The following is a 22,919-nucleotide window of genomic DNA, read 5'->3' as shown; positions in this document are numbered from 1 at the left end:
CTGATTCACATTTAAACTATGGTTTCCAACAAGGATAAATAGAATACTAGAAGCCAAAATTCCAGGGGAAATTTTGATGGGCCTGTCCGGGCGTTTTTCGTAGGAGCGCGGGCATGCTAACATCATAAATGCTAACAGGGCTTGGCCAAAGTGCTTGACATGAAATTTGGTGTCGTTTGGAGCATGTTGAAAAATTAGCATGTTAACATGCTAATGCTAGCATGCTAACATCGAAAACGCTAACCGGGTGTGGCCAAGATGCGTCACTGTAAATTTGGTCACGTTTGGAGCATGTTAAAAAAATTAGCATGTTAGCATGCTAATGCTAGCATGCTAACATCAGAAACGCTAACAGGGCGTGTCCAAGATGCGTGACGTTAAATTTGGTGATGTTTGGAGCATGTTTAACAATTAGCATGTTAGCATGCTAATGCTAACATCAAAAATGGTAACAGGGCGTGGCCAAGATGCGTCACTGTAAATTTGGTGACGTTTGAAGCATGTTTAGAAATTAGCATGTTAGCATGCTAATGCTAACATCAAAACCGCTAACAGGGTGTGGCCGAGATGCGTCATGTTAGATTTGGTGATGTTTGGACAATGTCCCTAATAAAGCAGCCAAAGGACCGGGCGGTCTTAATAATGTGTTTGATTGGCATCCTAATGAAGCTGCTGGTTTAATCTGCCATTGAATTACAGTGCTGGCGCTGCTGCTGTATCAGTACCCCTTGTAGGACCCCCTTTGCTGGCAATGACACAGTAGCAGTACCACTTATAAGGGGCCCCATTTTACCAATGCTACCAATGCTAAAATTAGCATTCAATGCATTCTAATGGGAAAATGACCCTGTTTGAGCGTTAATAGCTCGGCCACGCCCAGTCCGATCGCTTATATAAAAGTAATACCACACCTCACACAATATAGTACTAATTTTTGATATATAGCACGCCGCTGTGCGTGGTTCGGTACGACCCGCATTAATTGCCGAAGAGTGAGGCTGAAATAATAATAAATAAACTTTTTTTCGCCCATTGACACTTTTTTGTTTTTTCAAATTTGTCAATGATCCGTAAATCAGACAGAGAGAAACCATACGTCAAAGCGTCGGTTTTGGAGAGATCTACGACACAACATCAAAATCTTTTTTCTATGTCAAACCATCTGGACACAAAGTCCAAAAAAGTCCAATTTTGGACTAGGATAATAAACGCGTTCCGAAAACGCTTTTTGGCGAATTGCGCGCGGACCGTAAATCCGGCCGAGCCGAGCCATACGTCAAACCGTGCGGAAGGAAAAGCCGCACGACCTGATATGAGACTTGTGTGTGTGCTGTGAAGCGTTTCATCGCAAGTCTTAAGAAACCAAATTTTTTCACACTTTTAATGTTTTGATCACAATTTGTGGCCCTCCTGTAGTCCCCAAACAAGCAATCAATATGTCATTTTGTGCGTTTTTTTTGTGCGTCTCACGGCCTTAGCGTGGCAGCCACAAATGCGAGACATGGCCTTTTTGGCCTTCTTCCATATTTCCCATGTTTTCCTGACCACTGTTGGTGGTAGCAACACATCCAATATGTCAGATTGTGTGTCTCGGCGAGGCCTTTGGCCTCGCCTCGACTCCCGTGTCTCTAGCTTTTACGGCTGGTCACTGGGAGCCAAAAACGTGTTCCCAGCACGATAGTAAACGGTACTTTTTACACTTTGAACCCGATTTGTGGGCGGGCCGTACGACCTGCCAAAATAAACAAGGCCTGACCACTCCGTTGTTTCTGTACGTTTCACGGTTTTTGCGTGGCAGCCTTGAACGTAAGACATGTCCTTTTTTGCTGGTCCCAGCACAATAGTAAGTGGTCTGTCATGCTGACAGGCCCAAATAAGTAAAACTGAAATAAATGATACAGTCTAGGATATTTACAATTTAAAGTAAGCAGTGTGTTAAAGTGCAGGTAAGATGATGATTGAGCAAAAAAAAGAGGTGTGATATTGCACAAGTAATTGCACTTCAAAGTGGCATAGAATGGGGTAGAAAAGTTAAAATAAAGTGCACATCGATTTTTACCACAGCTCTAAATAATAATGAGAATTGGTGTGTGTGCATATACAAGTCCAGGGTTCCAGGGTAGATGTGCGCTTGTGTTACAAAACACAAGAAGGTGAGGACTCACGCTTAAGTAAGTGCCAAATATTTATTTCAAAAAACAACCATCTGGGGCTTTACTTCGGGATAAAGGAGTGAGGAAACGGGGACAGGAAAGGATTGCACTCACTTCTGCTTTTAATGGTGCTGTGTTATGTTCGCCGGCCACAACTGGTCCAAACTATGATGTTCTATTTGATTTCCGGCTTTATTTTAAGTTGTAATGCCCATCGGAACTACAGACAAACACGTCTATAACCACAAACAGCTCTTGGATTTTGGAAAATGCCAGAAAACACAACAAGATGAAGACACACTGGTGGAACAATCTTCTGCGCATCTCAGCGCCTGCCTGGAAGTTTGTCGAAAGTGGTGTGCAAGGAAGTGAAAGTGGCGTAGGTAGTATGCTTCCATCCATTCTGCTCTTCAACGTGTGCTCAATAGACAATACACTGGACAGTCTAAGACGTTCTGCCAGACTCTTTTGAATTGATGAGGATGAGGATGTCACCGTCTCCAAGACAGTCATCGCCTGAGCAAATCGCCTGAACAAACCAGAAAACCCTGATTTACACAACCTGATGAGACTCTGCCAAATATAGGGAAGTTTACACTACAGCTAGAGCAAACCTATCACGGGCCATCAAAGAGGCAAAGTGGGGGTATGCAGAGAAGTGGTAGTGGTGGCCTAGCGGTTGATGAAGCCCAGATTGATGTTTCAGGCCAGGATGTTGATCTTGGTTATTGTATTCTTTCAATTGAGGGCATTGACTAGCATTACATCTTTTATTGAATGCTGACTCTGGCTTTATTAGGAAAAACAAATTGCTTAATTGTTATTAAAAAACCTAACAATAACCCAGTGATAACACACTTCACATTCATTTACACACCTTTTTTTATGTATACCAAGACTGAGACTGCTACACGAATAACTACTCCAGGGTCCTTCCAGGGTAGCAAGAGCATGCAGTGGGCATCACTGCAGTTTTACTGTTGCAGGCACATCTAAGTACTGGGGAACAACAGGTGCCATGACTTAATGGGGCGTGGCCTGCATTCAGTGCCCAGGGATTGTCCTCATGTGTGTGAGGGCCTTGGGGGAGCTGCTGTTACAGCTTGTGCCCATGCAGAAGTCCAGGGAATCCTGATGTTAATCCTGACTCTGTGCTGGGGATTCCCAATGATGCGCTTCCTGTTCTCGGAGTACGTTTAGAGAACCATGCTGTTATGCATTGTGTGATTGTGCACCTGTAGAAGTTGGTGAGCAGTTTCTGCAGTAGTTGAGCCTTCTTTAGTGTCCTCAGAAAGGACTCTGTGGACACTTAGGATATTGGAGCTCCAGTCCCTCTACAGTCCCTCATCCGATGCTGATGTGTTGGTCATCATTGCATCTTAGAGTCAAGACAAGATTTTTTGTCATGGCTCCAGCACTCCATGTTCCTCACTTCTTCCCTGTTGTTTTTGGAGAGGAAACCGATCACAGATGTATCATCTGCAAACTCGTTGGAATGTTGGAATCATGTATGGTTTTGCAGTTGTGTGTGAAGGAGTACAGGAGAGGGCTGAGCTTGCATCCCTGCGGCACACCAGTGCTGAGGGTAATGGATTTAGAGGAATGTTTACCTATGCGCACATTCTGTGGTCTGCTTCTAAGGAAATCCAAAATCCATTTACATAGTTTAGTGTCCAGTCTCAGGTTGTAGAGTTTTACAGTCAGTTTTATTGGAGGGATGTTAAAGACAGAGCTATAGTCAACGAAGAGCATCCGCACATAGCTGTTGGGTTGTTCTAGGTGTGACAGGGCAGTATGAAGGGCCAGTGATAACTTCTTCAGTTGATCTATTACTCCTGTAGACAAAGTGATGGCAGTGAGGGGGGCTGTTTTTGATTATATGTTCAAAAGAAAGTTCTAAGTATATCTAAGTACTGCAACAACTCGCATGGTTACTAGAGGTGAACCTTCACTGAGCAAGCCCATCGATTGCCCGGCAGCGAAAAGCCACTGAGGATGAAAAGGATACATTTTCTCCTGTGGTCAGTGTGGAAAACATGTCTTTCCCTCAAAGTGCTACAAAGTAAAAACAGCTAAGAAATCTAAAATCTACAAGGGTATACTCTTTTAAAAAGGTGGGATTTCAAGCCACACTGATCCCCCATTGTGTGAAGCTTTGTGCTTGGGGTTTTGAGGAGGTTGATTGAGGAGGAACAAATGGAGCGTAAGCTTATTTAATGAGTGAGGAGATCCTTGAGAAAGTTACAGTAGTCCAGCGTCAAGGAAACAAAGGCGTGGACCAGCTTTTTCGCATCTGCCATGGTCAGTTAAGTACAAAGTTTGGCTATGTTGACCATACCGGTGGTAAAATTAGGTGACGTGAGTCCATTTTTACACAAAGGTTGTTGATAGGATAGTGGAACGTCTACAAGGACAGGGACTCCCTTCCAGGTTGGTGTCAGTGCAGGGTAATAATTTGGCCACTAAAAAAAATGTCCATTATAATGCTATTAGTCTATTTGAAGATCCCTGAAGCTGTAGCCATTATGATGTTTGTGGCTGTGGGGACCCTTTGGTACATTTTATGCTGGGTTGTCTTGTCAGAAGCTCATTGCCAGGAACCAGGATCTAGAGCAACTCAGAGAGAAATAGATTAAACTTGGGTGGCTGGGACTGAGGGATTAAGGTAGATGCCATGTTCAGTGCAACAATGATAGTGGCCTATTTAGGACTGCCTGGGTGAGATAAGCATCATACTATTTAGGAGTTTTAACTGTGAAGGAATGTCTTTAGCCTGGACTTAAATATTGACTCTGTATCCGAGTTCCGAACATTAGCAGGAAGGCTGTTCCAAAGCTGGGCAGCTCTGTAGCAGAAAGCTTATTCACCTGCTGAGAATTTGTTAATTCTCGGCATCAGTAAGAGCCTGGAGTCTTATGAATGTAATTCTCGTGTAGGGGAGTACTCTGTTAACAAGCCACTCAGTTTATCAGTCTATGCTGAGCTTTTTATGTTAATAAAATAATTTTGTAGTCTAATTTTACGATGTGTTCAAATCTTCTTGTTCCAGCTAGAATGCTTGCAGCGGAATTTTGAACTTGTCGGAGTTTACTGAGAGATGATGCCGGGCTTCCAATAAATAGAGCATTGCAGTAGTCTATTCAGGACATTAAAAAAGCATGTACCAGATTTTCTGCATCATGCCTGGTCAGTGTTTGTCTTAGAAATATTGTGGAGGTGAAAGAATGCAGTCTTACGAATGTTGCTTATGTGATTCTTGAAAGACAAATCACTGTCTGCACATATGGTGGTAGGACTGAGAGCTAAAATTATATTTCTTCTGCCAGCTTTAGGTCCAGGTAACAATAATTCACTTTTTCGAGTTTAGCATGAGGAAGTTGTGGTTCGTCCAGTCTTTAATATCTTGTTTTTTGAATGTCACTGTCTTCTCTGCGCCTTGTGGAGAGCTCTATAACTGTGGTAGTTGATGCTATGTTTCCAAGTGGAGGCATATACAGAGAGAACAGCCCATTTAAGTTCATGGCCTCTGATTCCCACAAGAAGGAGAATGCAGTCGTCAAACAGTATTGAGAGCAACACTGAGATCCAGTAGAATGAGTATTGAAATGCAGTCATTGTGTGATGACATAAGCAGATCATTTGTAAGTCTGACAAGGGCGCTGTGGAGTGGTGTGGTCTTAAAACATGACAGGAATTTCAGTGAATAATCTGGTTGCAGCCAGCCGAAAGGCTTTCAGGACAATCACTTTCCTTTCACTTTCTCTAAACAATTATGCTTTACAAAATTGTTAAAAATTTGGGAAATATTTACAATTAGGAAACTACCTTGGAAATTGAATTCCACAGGGCATTTGTCTTCTATATAACCTTTATTTTGTAACTGAGTGATTCATGGAAGAATCTCCCAACAATATGGCAAAAAGAACTTAAATGTGAAATAGATGAGGAAAGTGGGACAAACATTTTTTTCTGAAACAGGGAAAACATTCAGAGAAGTAAGGGGGAAAATAACAAATTATTACACAGATTCTACTTCACAGATTATACCTCCATTCTGGAAGAAAACTTTAGAATGTTTTGGGAACTGGGTGAGATTCTCATTACCAGTACACCCAAGATTGTGTCTCCTTGGAAACAGAAATGTGATTCCTCACAATGCAAACAGCAAATTTGTCCTTAAGCTTGGCTTTGTTACAACTACTACTGTTACCTACTTCTGTAGGACTTTTGCTGTGTTTTTGTATGAGGTCAACCTGAACAATATATTTATATTAAGTTTTATTTGTTAATAGTTATTTTAGAACTTCCTTTTGTGTTTTTTAATTGAACAATCATCATCTAAGGTTTCAGTCTTGAATAAATGTCAAGTACTCACTTGTTGCCACCCAGTGTGCACTGAAAGAATGCCATTTTCTATCCGCTCAAGTTCATTTGAAACAGCGGTGTTTACCTTGTCAGGTGGAGTATGTCATCAAATGTGACATGTCGGCAATCCAGAAGGTTCTGTACAGGCACATGCAGGGGAAGGGCATTCTGCTGACTGATGGCTCGGAGAAGGACAAGAAGGTAAAAGAAAAGACAGCTGCAGTCATAGAAATTGATGTGTCTAATATGGTATGTTTAGTTTTTGCTCTTTCTATCATCCTTAGGGTAAAGGAGGAGCAAAGACCCTAATGAACACCATCATGCAGCTGAAGAAGATATGCAACCACCCATACATGTTCCAGCATATTGAGGTGAGGAGCAGAGCCAAGAAGATTCTCCATTGTGACATTTCAACAAATTTTACATCAGACTATTTCTTCTTTTGTTTTAGGAATCAATTGCTGAACACATTGGATATTCAAACGGCATCATAAATGGGTGAGGGTGCAGCTGAGATGAGGTTTCACAGTGGTTGGTCGGATTCTGACGTTGCTCTGTTCCACTGCAGGCCGGACCTGTACCGCGCTTCTGGCAAGTTTGAGCTGCTAGACCGCATACTGCCCAAACTGCAGGCCACCCGTCACAGAGTCCTGCTGTTCTGCCAGATGACCTCGCTCATGACCATCATGGAGGACTACTTTGCCTACCGCAACTTCTTGTACCTTCGTTTGGATGGTAGGTGGTGCCAACAAAATACATTTGGGTTAAAGTAGAGATATTTCAGTTTTATTTGTGAGAGGGATATTTGCACACAAAACACTGATATTAGGGGTGTAACAATATATCGCAGTACAATATTTGGCGATGCTAAAATGTTGGCGATACGTTTACGATACGACGTCAGTTTAATCCTATTGGTTGAGCTGCCGACGTGACCTACTCTGCAACAGTCATCGCAGCCGCAGAAATCGCTTGAACATTAGTAGGGCAACATGAGTTCGGCTGAGAGTGAAATTGAAGATGCCCCGGGCGTCTTCTTATAAGTCCATCGTCTGGTTTTCCAGTCATGCAACAGGTCGACTGGACCATTTAAAAAAGAGGTAGTTCCAGCGCTGTACCGTGAAGCTAAGGCAAAGGTGGTCGACGGTGTGAAAAAAGCAGAGGATGTGGCAACTGATGGGTGGACCTCGCGGGCTTGTCAGGGCTATATTACTATCACGGCGCATGTTATTACCACGGAGTGGGAAATGAAAAGTTTCGTGCTTCAGTTTTAAAAGCGGCTGTACAAGAGTGGGAGCTTGATGGGGCTCCTCGTAGTACTGCAGTTGTTACTGACAACGCACGCAACATGGAGGTGGCAGTGAGAGAAGCCGGGCTGTCACCGCATATGAAGTGTTTCGCACACACATTGAATCTTGCGTCGCAAGCAGGTTTAAATGTGCCTCGCGTCAGTCGATTGCTTGGTCGCGTAAGAAAAGTCGTAGTGCCACCGCAGTGCCACACCGCAGTGCCACAGCTGTGCTCACGGAAAAAAAAGATGCTTGAGATCGCATTTTTACTGCTTTAAGAAGTTCTGTCTGAGGTATCTTTAATTTTAAGTTCATGTTAAATTTAACAATTTTTTCAGTGACAGAAAGAGATATTCAGTTGTTATTTTGAATACAGAAGATTTTTTTTATTAAACCTTGAAATGTGTATGTACGTACAACAAAGAAAATTATTGACATTTGTTAATGCTTTTGAAATAAATCTGTTATTTAAATTTCAGCTTCATTTTTCACTTTTGTTCAAAATATCGTTATACATATAGTCTCGTGAAACCAGTATCGAGATACGTACTGTATCGTGACCTAGGCATATCGTTAAACCCCTAACTGATATATTCAAATTTTTACATTTTCTGTGGTTTACATTGAATGAACTGTATGTGAGATATGCTACAATGATAAATAATGATTAAATTCTACTCCATTACTTGACCAATGCAGGGACAACCAAGGCAGAGGACCGTGCTGCCCTGCTAAAGAAGTTCAACGAGCAAGGCTCTCCATACTTCATTTTCCTGCTTAGCACCCGAGCAGGGGGCCTTGGCCTCAACCTGCAAGCAGCTGACACTGTAGTGATCTTCGACAGTGACTGGAACCCCCACCAGGTTGGGCTATTTAGTTACAGGGTCATTAACAGGTTTGATGTCCTTGACGTGGAGGAAGGGGTGGGCGATACGGCAAAAACCATGATTTGTAACTATAGAGTTTTTAAATATTTTACAAATGAACAGTACAACCAAATCTATTTTCCTTTGTAAAAATATAATCCTAAATAATTAAACAGCATTTAGGCTGTTTAAAAGAACATTTAGGAACATAGCAAGTTATCAAATAAATGAGAACAGATTGGCATTGAGGGTGTTCATCGTCCCACATATTGTGCAGCTTTGATGTTGCTGTCTTTTGACTGTCTGCAGGATCTCCAGGCTCAGGATCGAGCCCACCGTATTGGTCAGCAGAACGAAGTCCGTGTACTCCGTCTCTGCACTGTCAACAGTGTGGAAGAGAAGATCCTGGCTGCTGCCAAGTACAAACTCAACGTGGACCAGAAGGTCATCCAGGCCGGCATGTTCGACCAGAAGTCGTCAGGCCATGAGCGCAGGGTCTTCCTGCAAGCCATCCTGGAGCATGAGGAGCAGAACGAGGTCAGATATGCTGTCACATAAGGTTGAGGTTAACACTACTCAAAGATTTTCCATTATGCCCTTATGCCCCATCTAATCATACTCCAGAATAATCAACAAGCAATAAGCTCCAAATTACATAAAAGGGAGGAGCAGTAGAGCCAGTGGATTGGATCAGGTGAAGCTATTCTGAGGAACGCTTAGGATTCTTTGGAGTGAAAGTAAGTGGGTAGCATGAAGAGTCCTGCTGACAGCCTTCTGAAAAAATGCAGGAATTGTAATGTACACTGCTCAAAAAATGAACGGGAACACGAAAATAAGACATCTAGATCAGAATGAATGTACTTTGAATTAAGTACTTTATCTTTACATAGTTGAATGTGCTGACAACAAAATTACACACAAGTTTTTGGAAATCAAATTGATCAAATGATGGAGGTCTGGATTTGGAGTCACATTCAAAATTAAAGTGGAAAAACACACTACAGGCTGATCCAACTTAGGGCCAACTGCACTAGCATGTAGAGCACAGGGCACCAGTGGTGAATTTACCAATCTTTGTGTTCTCAGGCAAATGCCAAACGTGCTGCACAGTGATTGGCTGTAGGCACAATCCCCACCTGTGAACCACCCTTATTCAGTCTGTTTCTGACCGTTTTAGCAGACATGGCCACCTCCATGTCTCCTGATGTACTGGCCTGTCTACGCTGATAGTCAAAGCAAACCTTCTTGCCACAGCTCACATTGATGTGGCATCCTGGATGAGCTGCACTACCTGAGCCACTTGTGTGGGTTGTAGACTCAGTCTCATGCAGTCACCAGAGTGAAAGCACCGCCAGCACTCAAAAGTGACCAAAACATCAGCCAGTAAGCATAGGAACTGAGAAGTGGTCTGTGGTCACCACCTGCAGAACCACTCATTTACTAGGGATGTCTTGATAATTGACTACAATTTCTACCTGTTGTCTACTCCATTTACACAACAGCATTGTGTGTTTAAGGGTTCTCTTTATTATTTTGAGCAGTGTATTTATCAAGCACACCTGCAGGTGGGGTGCAAAAAACTAAGTAATTTTAACAGGCAATAGGAAGGCTAATACCAATAAAAAAAATCTATGAAATGAAAACAAGTAAACCAAAAGTCTGGATCAAGTGACAAGTATAGCTGTTTTTGGTGGCCTGTCTTAATTTTAGTTTTCATCTAGTCTTTGCTTCAAGCTGTCATTCTACTTCCTATTAGTCTAAGTCTAAATCCATTCTTAGTCTAGTCAAGTTATATTTACATGCTCTTATCCAGAACAACTTACATAAGTGCTTAAAATATAGTATTTTAGACAGAATTATCCATGATTATTTTAGTCTGGTTTTAGTCAATGAACATTTTGTTTTTTAGAAAGTCTTGTACGGATTTCCAGGTGTCCGTGCTTATGGAATATAATTTTTTATAAAAAGTCTAAAGCTAACAGGTTAACATCTGTTGCTAATGTTAGCATGTTGACCACAGTTGGCATGAGCTTTCTAAAATAGAAAGTATCATTACGTTAATGTCTTTACTTACCTCAATGTCATTGTGGTGAAAGTGCGTCCACAGGTATGAAATCTAAATAATGTAGACAAAGGAAATGAAACTACTGCCTAATAATAACACTATTAAACGAGATGAAATAACGTCTCATTGTCATCAGTGAAAATGATCTTTTTTTTATTTGGTGCAGGTTCTACTAATTTTTCTAAACATTGACAGGCTTACGGGTCATGACAAACTGAACATTGGGTTGGTAGTAGCCTAGTGGTTAACACACTCGCCTATGAACCAGAAGTCCCAGGTTCAAATCCCACTTGTGTCCCTGAGCAAGACACTTAACCCTAAATTGCTCCAGGGGGGGACTGTCCCTGTAACTACTGATTCTAAGTCACTCTGGATAAGGGTGTCTGGTAAATGCCGTAAATGTAAATAACGCCAAAACAGATTTACCATGCCAGCCCATAGTCTTGCTTTTATTTTTTGTATACATTCAGACCCTAAGTAAGTAATAAATTGTCTCCAAATGAAAGCACATGATCAATTTTTGAGATTCATCTCAAATAGAAACTAAGGGCTTCAAGAGACATGAATTCTAACACGATGCTTATCCACTGTGAGATGCTAGATACTGCCTTTGTCAGACCATAGAATAAAAGAACTCTGCTTGAGACCAGGAAGGAAATGTGGGTTTAAATAAAGAGCCACTAATAGAGATACCACAATCTTCCTAGGAATCCTTCAAACTTTTTTTGTAAGAGAAAGTTACCCTTAACAGCCAGATTAACCCATTTCCTAGAAATATCCAACACATTTGAGTCTACCTTCAGTCAAGGAAAATTTAGAGAGAATATGCAATAGGTACAGCCATTCTATCCTGTCAAATCCCTTTTCAGCATCTAGAGTTACCACATACAACCTTTGTGTCCCTGATGTTAAGTATCTGAGCAAGACACTTAACACTAAGTTGCTCCAGGAGGGGACTGTCCCTATAACTACTGATTGTAAGTCCCGCTGGATAAGGGCGTCTGATAAATGCTGTAAATGTAAATGTTCAATAATGTTCAAATGCCCACTCACTGCTCCCCAGGCGCCTTTCATGGCTGCCCACCGCCAACCAAGGACACATTTTGTTGTGTGCACCATGTGCTGTGCCGCAGTGTTTCACAATGAAAGGAAGAACATTAATCAGTTGGTCTCCTCTTTTCATAAATGAAGGAAGTTCATGCCTTATTTGTAGAGCTGGGAAGAAACGTTTCTCATGAGGTCAACTTGTTTATGGAATCGGTTGTGGGATTCGTAAGGAAGCTTGAGAAAGCCATCATCAGATGAGTGGATAAAAGCAACTGCAATGCAGGGATTTCACTCTGGGAACATGAAGCTATGCAAGGCAGCATCCTATCAGGCGCGCAGTGCGCTAAGACGGGCAGTTTTCAATGGTGCTGAGCTGGACATGTTTTATGCCCGCTTCGATGCTGCAGCCAGATCAGGTCCAGATCACAGGTAGCACCAGTGTTCAATGAGATCTTCAACCTGTCCCTGGCTGAGACACTAGTCCCCACATGCTTCAAACAGTCTATCATTGTCCCTGGACCTAAAAAACAACAGCCTGCTTGCATGAATGATTACCACTCAGTAGTACTGACCTCAGGTGTGATGTTGTGTTTTGAGCGACTGGTCAGAAACTTCATCACATCATCACTTTTACAGTGAAGTGATTGTCACTTGTGATACACAGCAGCACAGCACACGGTGCACACAGTGAAATTTGTCCTCTGCATTTAACCCATCACCCTGAGTGAGCAGTGGGCACCATGACAGGCGCCCGGGGAGCAGTGTGTGGGGACGGTGCTTTGCTCAGTGGCACCTCAGTAGCACCTTGGCAGATCGGGATTCGAACCGGCAACCGGGCCGCTACTTAACCGCTAGGCCACCACTGCCCCTGCCACTTCCTGCCACTATGGATCCACTACAGTTTGCATACTGGGTGGTTGCACCAGGGGGACTCTGATAAATGCTCTGAATATAAATGTACTGGACTAATCGTCCACCATCTCCCATCTGCTGCAAACAACCTGGACATGGGTAGCGGGTATTATGTCAGAATGCTGTTCATGGATTACAGTTCATAATTTAATACCAAAATCCCTCGAAGCTCTTCATCAAGCTCTTCTCTCAATCCATCACTTTGCCAGTGGATCATCAAATTTTTAACTGTCAGTGAGGGTCAGAAAACATGTTTCCTCGTTTATTTCTCTCTGCACCGGAGCTCCACACACTACACACATGTACACACATGACTGTGGTGGGCCTAATCTCTGACAACGCAGAGAAGTTTTACCTTCTTGGAGAAGATTAGGAACCTGGAGATCTCCTAAATGTCAGCAAGACTAAGGGTGTACTCATACTAGGCAGTTTGAACTAGGGCTGTATACCTTGGAGAACCTGGCGATACGATACATACCTCGATACACAGGTCACGATTCGATACGTACCTCGATACAGAGCTGTCTCGATATGATTTGATACAATGTGACATGATTCGATACGATTCAATAAAAATACATGGGCCAGAGCCAATTAGTTAATGCTGAACACATTTGCTCAACAAACAGAACTCAATTTATTGAAGACAAAAGTGCATTATAACAAAGTGCATATTTGCAACTTTAAGTGCTCTGATTAATTGTACACAAATTGTATTAATCTGGAAATTACCACAAGTCAACATTTAACTTTCCAAGGGTACAGTCTGAGCTCACACAAGCACAAAATCTTCTTTTTATTCTTAACTTCTTATTAAATCTTCTTATAATTCTTTTTTGTGACACCATGTACTGCCATAACATATTTCACTATGAAATCACTTAAATGCTATATCTTGCTTTAACATTTGGCACAACAAATCTACCTCATAACATGATGGACAAACCAGGTTTGTCCTCAAAAAGGCAAGTTGAACAAAAATCACTGCAGCAACAAAACAATAACCTGAGGATACTCTTGGTAATGCTAGCTTTATCCTATGACTTAAGATTTTTGTTCAAAAACAGAAGTTGGTCAACATGCTTTGAGCTTAGTACACTTCTCTGTGCTGTTACGATATCGCCTGCCGTAGAGAAAATGCGCTCCGAGGAGACACTAGTCCCTGGAATGCACAGGTACACTTTGGCAAGGCGTGACATTAGTGGATATTCATTCTGGTGCTCTTTCCACCAACTGAGTGGACTTCCCTCAGCAAGAGACAGGGGTGGTGCCTCCTTGTACCTTGACATCTCCTCTTCTGCCTGGGCCTGTGTGGTTCTGTGTCTCACCGCAGGACCTGCACTGTAAGTTGAACCAAGCAGATCAGCCAAACAGCACAAGTCCTTTTTCTTCTTGGGTGGTGGGCTGGCAGGAATGTCATCCTTGTCTTCCACATGATTGTCCTCCTCTCCTGGTATCACTTCAGCCTCTTCCTATTATGCAAAATACAGATTTTTTTATCAATAAACCCATAGTTAATTCTATAAAGAGCATATTCAAAGACATATAATAGTTAGTTTGCCTCTTATTTAATGCGATCAACTGACAAACCTTTACAATATATTGTTTTCCTAATATAGTGCTTTACATGAAGTATATGTTTGAAACCATTTAGTTTTTTTAAGCTCTGACATACTATTATGAATTTGAAATTATGAACTGAATATTTCGTTTTATTACACTTAGTGTATATGTATGTGTGTGTGTGTTTGTTTTTTATGTTTTTTAACCATGTAATGCTAATGTTAATGACACAGTGAAAGGTCTTACCTGAAATAGTTCTTGAATTCTTCGAGCTTCTGCAGTGATTCTCAAGTATATTTCCTCTCGTTCATCATCAGGAAGGAAGGGCAAAGCTTTGAATCTTGGATCGAGTGCTGAACATACATACATGGTCTCTTTCTGCTGATCCATGTACCTCTTGCTTAAATCTTGATTTCTTTCACAATCTCACTATCTGCTCTGCTCTCTTGGAAATCCTGGATGAGCTGAGCATGAAGAGGGGCCACAACTGACAGTGTTGGAGAGCTTTCTTTTGACATTACAAGAGTAGCAATCTTCATGGGCTTCATTGCATCCACTATCTCCTCCGCAGATGTAATGTCGGACTCACATAGGGTGCAAACTTCATTTCTCGGTTTTCCTAAGCTCGTTGGACAGAAGAGCAGCGGAGACAGCGGGTTGCAGCTCAAGAAAGCGCTCGAGCATATCATGCGTGCTATTCCAGCGCGTCACGACATCGGTGATCAGTTTATGTTCAGGCAACTCGAGCAACTTCTGCTTCTGTCGAAGTACGTGGCTGGCTGTGGTACTGCGCTTAAAAAAGGTGGATATCTGTCTAACACGTCCCAATAAACGAGCGACAGCAGGAAGCTTCAGTGCACGCTGCGAGCGAAGCATCTGAAATGCAACATACCGGCAAGCTCCGCTGCGACGCTCATATTTGCGGCGTTGTCAGTCACAATAGCTGGGTCTTTGGATACGAGGTCCCACTCCTCCAGCGCCGCTTTCAGTAACTCTGCAATGTTTGACCCCGTATGGCTCGCGTTTGTAAAACATGCGACATCAGTTCCCACTCCTCGTGAACGTAATGGCAAGTGATTGTAACAAAAGCTTCCGTGGCTCACGATGTCCACCCGTCACAAGTCAGTGCCACTCGTGGGGCAGAACTCAGGGCTGACTTAACATTGTCTTTGACTTTGTCATATATTCTCGGTACTGCTTTGTCGGTCATGTAGCTGCAGGTAGGGATCACGTAACGGGGATCTAACGTGTTGATCATAAAGCGAAAGCCGTTGTCCAAAGTAGTTTGCGTGGGGTCCCCTGTTTTTTTGGGCTGCGGCGAAGCTAGCTTGTCCGCATGGTGTCTTTGCAGGTGGGCGCGCAGGTTAGTTGTATTACCGGTGTAGCGTATAGAAGTCTGGCAATGCTTGCAGATTGCATTTGTTTTATCGATCCCTTGGTTTCCTCCCTTTGCTTTAAAACCAAAATGTGTCCAAACATCTGCCTTTAGGGACAACGGCGCTTCGAAAATCTTTGACATTTTCCATGAGTTTTTTGAAACTCGTGGGCGCCGCTGCGCCCCCTAATGGCTGGGCGGAGTATCGATACTAAGGGCTAGAATGTCGATACTGTATCTTTTTTTATTATATCGGTATGTATCTAAGAATCGCTATTTTGAGCACACCCCTAGTTTGAACCGTGCCCGAGTGCGTTTGACCAGTGTGAGTGCGTTTTACTAGTGTGAGTGCTCCGAGCCGTGCCCGGGCGTGGTTTGTTTAGCTGGCACTGGTCCGGTTGGAAGAGGTGTGCCCAGGCGCGGTTCAGTTGGACTCTGGCGTGGTTAACATGAAGTGTGACCGCTAACCGCGCTGAAGCACAGAACAGTACGCGTGATGTCACGTTTTTGCATGGCGGGGAAAGGCTCGCTTTGGTCTACTGCAGAGGTGCAATGTTTGTTGGGAATTTGGGCAGATGAAAGCATACAACAACAGCTGGACAAAACGCACAAAATCCAAGAACCACCGAGCAGTGCCGAGACCAGGTTAAAAAACTGCGGGCACAGTATTTAAAGGTGCGGGATGCACTCCATCTATCTGCCAGCTCTGCAGATGAAAAAGATAACATTTTAAAAAGCGCCGCTCTTCCTGTTTATCCTGAAACCCCGCCCACCATAATGACGTAAGCGTGCTCCGTAAGAATGCTGAAAGCACATGTGAGTGCAGGCCAGAAGGGGAGTGGGGAGAGGGGACAATCGTGCCTAGTGTGAGTACACCCTAAGGAGCTGACTGTGGACTTCAGCACAAGGCAGGTGAGGAGCTACATCGTCAGGACGACAGTAGAGGGTGGAGAGTTTCCCGGATCTGGGTGTTAACATCTCTCAGAACCTGTCATGCACCACTGGTGAAGAAAGCTGCCCTAGAGGGTGCTCGAGAACTTCTACACTTGCACCATCAAGAGCATCCTGATTCAAAATCTCTGCTGCTCGGAGCTCCCTGACCTTCAGTACATCTACACCAAGCGGTGCCAAACTAAAGCCAGTAAGATCACCCCAACAACAGACTCTCCTCAGTTTTGAGGTCAGGGAAGCGCTTCAGCTCCCTTAAAATCCAAAACAGAGAGAAGGAGGAACTGCTTCTTCCCTCAGGCTATTTGGGCCCAGAATCAGGTGCAGATCCCAACTCTGTCTCCGTAACCACATTCTGCACAGTTTCTACACAACAATTACGTTCACACTCGCCTATAAACCAGAATACCCAGGTTAGGTTCAAATCCCACTTACTACCATTGTGTCCTTGAGTGTCTGATAAATGCTGCAAATGTAAAATGTAAAAAATTTTTAAATGAAAGTAATTTGTTGAACACGTGTGGTCTCTGCATTTAACCCATCACCCTTGGCGAGCCATGGGCAGCCATAACAGGCGCCACTTGTAAATACAGTTTCCTTTTCTTATACTGTTTTAAGCTCGGCCATTTTGATATTAAAACATGATCAGAAATGATGATGCTACCTTTTGAACGTGAAGCCAACTCTGTCTAGTGAGGACTTAGGTGAGAAGAAATAGTCTTTTAAACGCTATTTTAAACAGCACAGCACTGCCTGCTCTAACGTTTCTCTCTTGTTCTGTCCCTCTGATGGCAGGAGGAAGATGAGGTGCCTGATGACGAAACCCTTAACCAGATGATTGCCAGAAATGAGGATGAATTCGAACTCTTCATGGTAAGTTCAGTGTTTTCTGCTGCATGAACAGTGCGGGGTGCTAAACAGTATATTTAATGCTTTTCTGGGCCTCAGCGAATGGATATGGACCGACGCCGTGAAGATGCACGCAACCCAAAGCGCAGGCCACGGCTGATGGAGGAGGATGAGCTGCCATCCTGGATCCTTAAGGATGATGCGGAGGTGGAAAGACTCACCTGTGAAGAAGAGGAGGAGAAAATCTTTGGTCGTGGCTCACGCCACCGCAGAGATGTGGACTACAGCGACACTCTGACTGAGAAGCAGTGGCTGCGGGTATGCCTGTCTCTTTGCCCTTTTCTCACTTCATTTTATTGCCCCCATCTTCTTTTCTGATTCAGTTGTGCCAGTGGTCCGGAGTTGATGGAACCAGTGCAGCATTTTTGTATATGATGGTTCATAAAGATGAAGATCCACATGTTTCTCCGCATCTCAGCAGAAAAGTTCTGCTCACTTCCTATCAGAAATGCACACACACATTCTTCTCCTTCTGAAATACACAGACTTCTCTTTCGTCTGTCTGGTGTGTCACTTTTCTTAATTAGATTTACACGTACTGATTACATATTTCATATCATATATCAACAATAACACTAATCTATAACCTACCTATTATAAACCCTGATCCATGTAGGCATTGACTCCACCAGACCTCTGATGGTATGTTAATACACTCGCCTATGAACCAGATGACAGTCACTGGTTGAAATCCCACTTGAGTAAGACACCCTGAGTGTCTCCAGGGGGACTGGCTCTGTAACTACTATGGATAAGGGCTCCTGCTAAATGCCATAAATGTGAATGTGAATCCTTTAAGTTCTGTATGTTGCAAGATTGGACCTCAATGAAATTGCCTTTTTCTAGCACATCCTACTGATGCTTGACTGGATTAAGATTTCAACACCTCAAACTCATTGTCAAAGTGGCATCCACATGAATGGCAGGACCATCTTGCTTTCTTTCTGACGGTTCTGACTGTCTGATGCCTACATGCAACAGTCATGACAACCCATAACGCAGTTCAGTAGTTTCCCTTTTCCCATCCACTGCCATGTGCCATTGAATGTCTCTCTGAGCTTGTGTTTGTGCCATTATCACAGAGCCGTTAGAAAGGTTTTCCTTTGCAGGCCATGAAGCGGTATAAGGAGAGCAGGAAGGCATCTGTAAAGGCTCTGTAGTAGATCTAGGTGCAGGTACCTTTTGGTCTTACACTTGTACAAAATCCCAAGGAATTCACACAAAGGGCATGCACCATACAGGACATGGTAGGCCATTGGTCAGGCAACTTCAGTAAGAATTTGGGGCCTGATCTCCACTGATGGGGCTGTGCTAATGCTGGTAAGGGTAGCCCCCTAGTGATGTGGTCTGCCGGATTGTGACCTGAATTCACTCACCTCCAGCTGGCTTGTTAGTCAGGCTCCGGAGACCTTGTAACGGCAGGAATCTAAATTTAGCCAGTGCTGCACAGTGGTCGAGTCTGACCAACAGATGATCTGGCTAATACAAATAGTTAGCTTGGTCTGGACCACTCTGGCTAGTTGAGCTCCGGTTAGTGCCGCACTCAGCTCTAGGCGGGGCATGGGCAACACGGGACCTGGCTAAGATGAAGACATCAGTGTTATTGTCTGTAGAAAGGCACACCATACCATAAGTTTTTTCACCACTGTGTGAGGATCTGTGAGGGCTGGTGTGTGTGGTTGTGGAAACTGTACCTGAGTGTGATACTTGAGTTTGCTGACCCAGGTGAGCCATTGGTTTCACAAGCTCTGGGGCTTGATCAAGTCATCCTGCTTCTGGAGGTCTTTGGTAGTGAATGGCACAATGAAACCCAGCGGGTCATACTGGCTGGCCAATGTCTGGTACAGGTTCCTCATGTTAGGCAGAAGATTCTCTGGAGTGCATTGCAGTTCCACTTCAAGCCAAATGTTGGCTCTTGGATGTTTGAGGTGTTCTTTAACAGCCATAGCTCACTGCTAGGGGACCTAGCATCAGGTGGGAAATGTTTGATGACAGAAGATAAGCTACTCGCCACACTGTCTGATTTCAAATCCTCTTTTGGCCATGAGCTGTCTCAGGCCGTCCACCACTGCCTTGTATTCAGGCGTATCTGGGGTGCTGCAGAGGTGATGTTCCACATGGTGCTGGAGCACATAGAATGAGCAGCATGGGCCAAACGGGAGTACTTGCCATTCGTAGATGGTCGGCTCCTCATCCATCTGCATATTTCTCCCCAGAAAACACAGAATTGATCAGTCTTGAGGTAACAATCACAATTGGTGAAACATGCTTTGTATGTCGCCGTGTTCTGTGCTGCAGTGTATCACAATGACAATCACTTCACTTTCACTTAAGCTACGTACCCTGCTTCCTCCAGCTTGAGAATTTCAGAGCAGCAACTCTGCCTTGCCATAGGCGTTGTACATGCTGGTGTAGCTCAACATTACCTGATGTATTGGTAATATGCAGGCACTGCTGATGTCCACCACATCTGTATGGGGATCACTGGACCTTGGAGTACCCAGCCAAATTGGGTACATACTGAATGGGCCCTCTTGCTGCCCTTGGCTTGATTGGAGTAAGTAGATATGACATGTCCCATCTGATGAGGAGCAATATTTGGGTGTCCTCTACTGAAGCAGTGGAAGACCTCTCAAATGATGATAGGTTCTCTGGAGCGCTGTGACAGGATAGACAATTTTGGAGGAAGTAACACTTTAGTTTAAATTGGTAAATTAGATTTATTTGTGATTTTTTTGAATTGCACAGGAATTGCAGAGAACATATGGTCATGAAAAATTAGAATAATTGGAAAGTCATGAAAATTCTTTTGTAATGATGTGTAAGAAGATTTGAAGATTTGAAATTTCACATTGAAAATCATATAACTATAAAATCGATTGGATCGTTAATTGATATGTAAAGTAATACATGTTTAGCCATTTCAATTCTGAGTGGTGTCTTAATGATAGAAATTAGTGTCAATCTGAGATTTGGATGTTTTAAAACAGTTTAGGTTTATTTACAGTGTATAAGCATTATATATGTCCGTATTACAAATTACATGTATGGGTTTATTGTTGTTTGTATTAATGTCTCTGTGGCCTTATAGAAAGAAAATACATAATTACAGATACAGATTTTCCTGTTTTTTGGAAAGCCATAGGCTGCACAAGTATGGAAATAAAGGGGAGCTTTAATCTGTTTGATTGTCTTCACTGTAATCCTGTTTATTTGTGCCATAGTGTAACAGTGGTTCTGACAGCATCTTGGGGTCGACATGGTTTTTTCTGCAAACCTTTTGGCAGATGGCACAAAGTATAGCAGCTGTGGGGGCAATTTAGCTACCTTAACACCCCCAAAATGTTGGTCATTAGATTTGTTTTTAAGAATAAGAAAATACTTTATCCTGAAGGAAATGATTTTGTCCTAAACACATGCTCAAAGCAACAAAAGAAAATAAGAACAGAACAGTATTAATAGTGCTGAAACCGTGATGGGTATCGTAAGTTACATGAATTAGTTAAGTGATTTGAAAAAGTGACAGATTCTGGATTAATGTGCCAGCAAAAAAATATTTTTTTATAAAAACCAGGTTTGAACACTTATCTTTTACACTCAACAGCTTTCACACTCAACCACACCAACAATAATGCCTACTTGCAAATAAGCCAATTAGAAATTGGGATGGAGGGACCTTGGGTCTTGGCCAAACAGTTTAACAGTTTTCCATGCTGGCAATGCAAATCGTAAGTCATGGACAGCACATTTATGAAGCCAGATAGAGGCTGCTGCCAAAAGCTCTGGCAACCAGGAGGATGCTTTTGCACTTTTTGCTGCTATGGAATTAGCAGGAAAAAATATCTTTATGTCTCATTTCCACAATGCCAACTGACAATGTAATTTCTGGTCATGTGATTACTATTACAAAATATATCATTTAATGTTGTTTACAATAAAAACTAGATTAAATAGTGTTTAATAAATAAAACTTTAGTTTTGTTGACGAAAACGAGACATTATTTCCTCTCGTCGTATTCGTAATCGTGTTGTTTTTATGCAGTATTTCTGTTTTTGTGTCTCTCATCCAGTTGCACAGATGATGTCACTTTTGCGACATACATTCCCAATATTAATTCGGTTTTAGGATACTTGTGATGGTTTAGCAGGTGGCTGGGAAAAAATGACAAAGCGATCTTCGGAGATTTTCTTTAGAATGAAGTGGAAAAGTAAACAGAATGTGTGGTTGAACAAATCAGAGCGTCTTCCATGTCTGGAATGGACATATTAGAACAGTATTCTATTCTAGAGTATGTAAGGTAACAATTATATAATAATAAGATAACCTTGTTTTAATTGTGAAGTGGGTTTGACTATTAAATTTAAATGGATTACTAAAGAACTAAATTACAATTGACTAAAACTAGACTAAAATAGTAATGGAAAATTCTGACTAAATTAACACTAAAATGCTCAGACTTTTCGTCAACTGAAACTTGACTGGACTAAAATTAGTATGGACGCGACAGCTTGACATAAAGATTACACTAATCACAATAAATTAGGGATATTGTTATTTAGATTAGTGATTTTCCTATTTGCTCTGAAAGTGAAAGTTCGCTTTGATATTACTAATAACGTATGAGAAGAAACACCATTTTCATTAGTTTAATCTTTTGTAGCTGCAACAATTCTGCCATGATGTGGTGGAGCATTATCATCCATGAACAGAAAGTTGGGGGTGTGTTGGTTTAATTGGGGGATGGTGATGGGTTCTATGATGTCTCTGAGGTAAGAACGTGCAGTGACTGAGCCATGTACAATAACCAAATTTGTTTTGCGCTGACTGGTGATGCCTGCCCAGACTGTTACACCTCCTCCACAAAAGCAAACCCTGGAGACCATGTTGACCTCAGTGTATTGCTCACCTCACCTTCTTCAGCAACACAGGACTGTAGACCACTGCTACATTGTCCAGGTCACATGAAGCACGTTATGACCAGGTGACACTGCTCATTTGTTAGGTGACGTCATGTGTTCATGGCTGTTTGAATGATGAACTTGAAATGACAAACTGACAATACCAGCTTTTTGTACCCAGAGAATGTTGAAATTGATGCCACATTGAGAAAGGTTGTCTCTAGGTATTGGCCCCAATATAAGGCACAAACACAATGAGACAATGAGATATGGAAAACACAAAATGAGGTGTGTCTATCAGCCCAAATACAATTGCCTCCCTATCCCAAAAATGTCTGAAGTGAAACGTATGTATGACATCCTTTAAGTCTTTCACAATATCCGTAACTTATTGTGAGTGGTGTAAAATTAAGACAGGCTGCCCAAAAAACTATAGAAGTAATGCAACACACCTCACATTTGGTGTTCAGGCTTGAAAAAAAGTTCAGGACTACTATCATGCTGTTGCAGGCAGCAGAACGTTCTCCA

At 42.5% G+C, this 22,919-nt stretch overlaps 1 protein-coding gene across 8 annotated transcripts in view; it reads left to right on the top strand.

Moving 5' to 3' along the window:
• The window catches only part of smarca2 (SWI/SNF related BAF chromatin remodeling complex subunit ATPase 2), a 55,010-nt gene that overhangs the window by 19,135 nt on the left and 12,956 nt on the right, over window positions 1-22,919 (top strand). For all 8 annotated transcript variants that reach the window (XM_028968229.1, XM_028968228.1, XM_028968225.1 and 5 more), the window contains 8 exons: window positions 6,612-6,719; window positions 6,803-6,889; window positions 6,970-7,016; window positions 7,087-7,253; window positions 8,507-8,670; window positions 8,983-9,210; window positions 17,379-17,456; window positions 17,532-17,750. In XM_028968229.1, coding sequence (XP_028824062.1) covers window positions 6,612-6,719; window positions 6,803-6,889; window positions 6,970-7,016; window positions 7,087-7,253; window positions 8,507-8,670; window positions 8,983-9,210; window positions 17,379-17,456; window positions 17,532-17,750 — 1,098 coding nt within the window. The remainder of the gene's footprint in view (window positions 1-6,611; window positions 6,720-6,802; window positions 6,890-6,969; window positions 7,017-7,086; window positions 7,254-8,506; window positions 8,671-8,982; window positions 9,211-17,378; window positions 17,457-17,531; window positions 17,751-22,919) is intronic.

This window comes from Denticeps clupeoides, unplaced genomic scaffold, assembly GCF_900700375.1.
Source record: "Denticeps clupeoides unplaced genomic scaffold, fDenClu1.1, whole genome shotgun sequence".
NCBI lineage: Eukaryota > Metazoa > Chordata > Actinopteri > Clupeiformes > Denticipitidae > Denticeps > Denticeps clupeoides.
The sequence above is the reverse complement of the archived record's forward strand: the minus strand, read 5'-3'. Positions and strand labels throughout refer to the sequence as shown.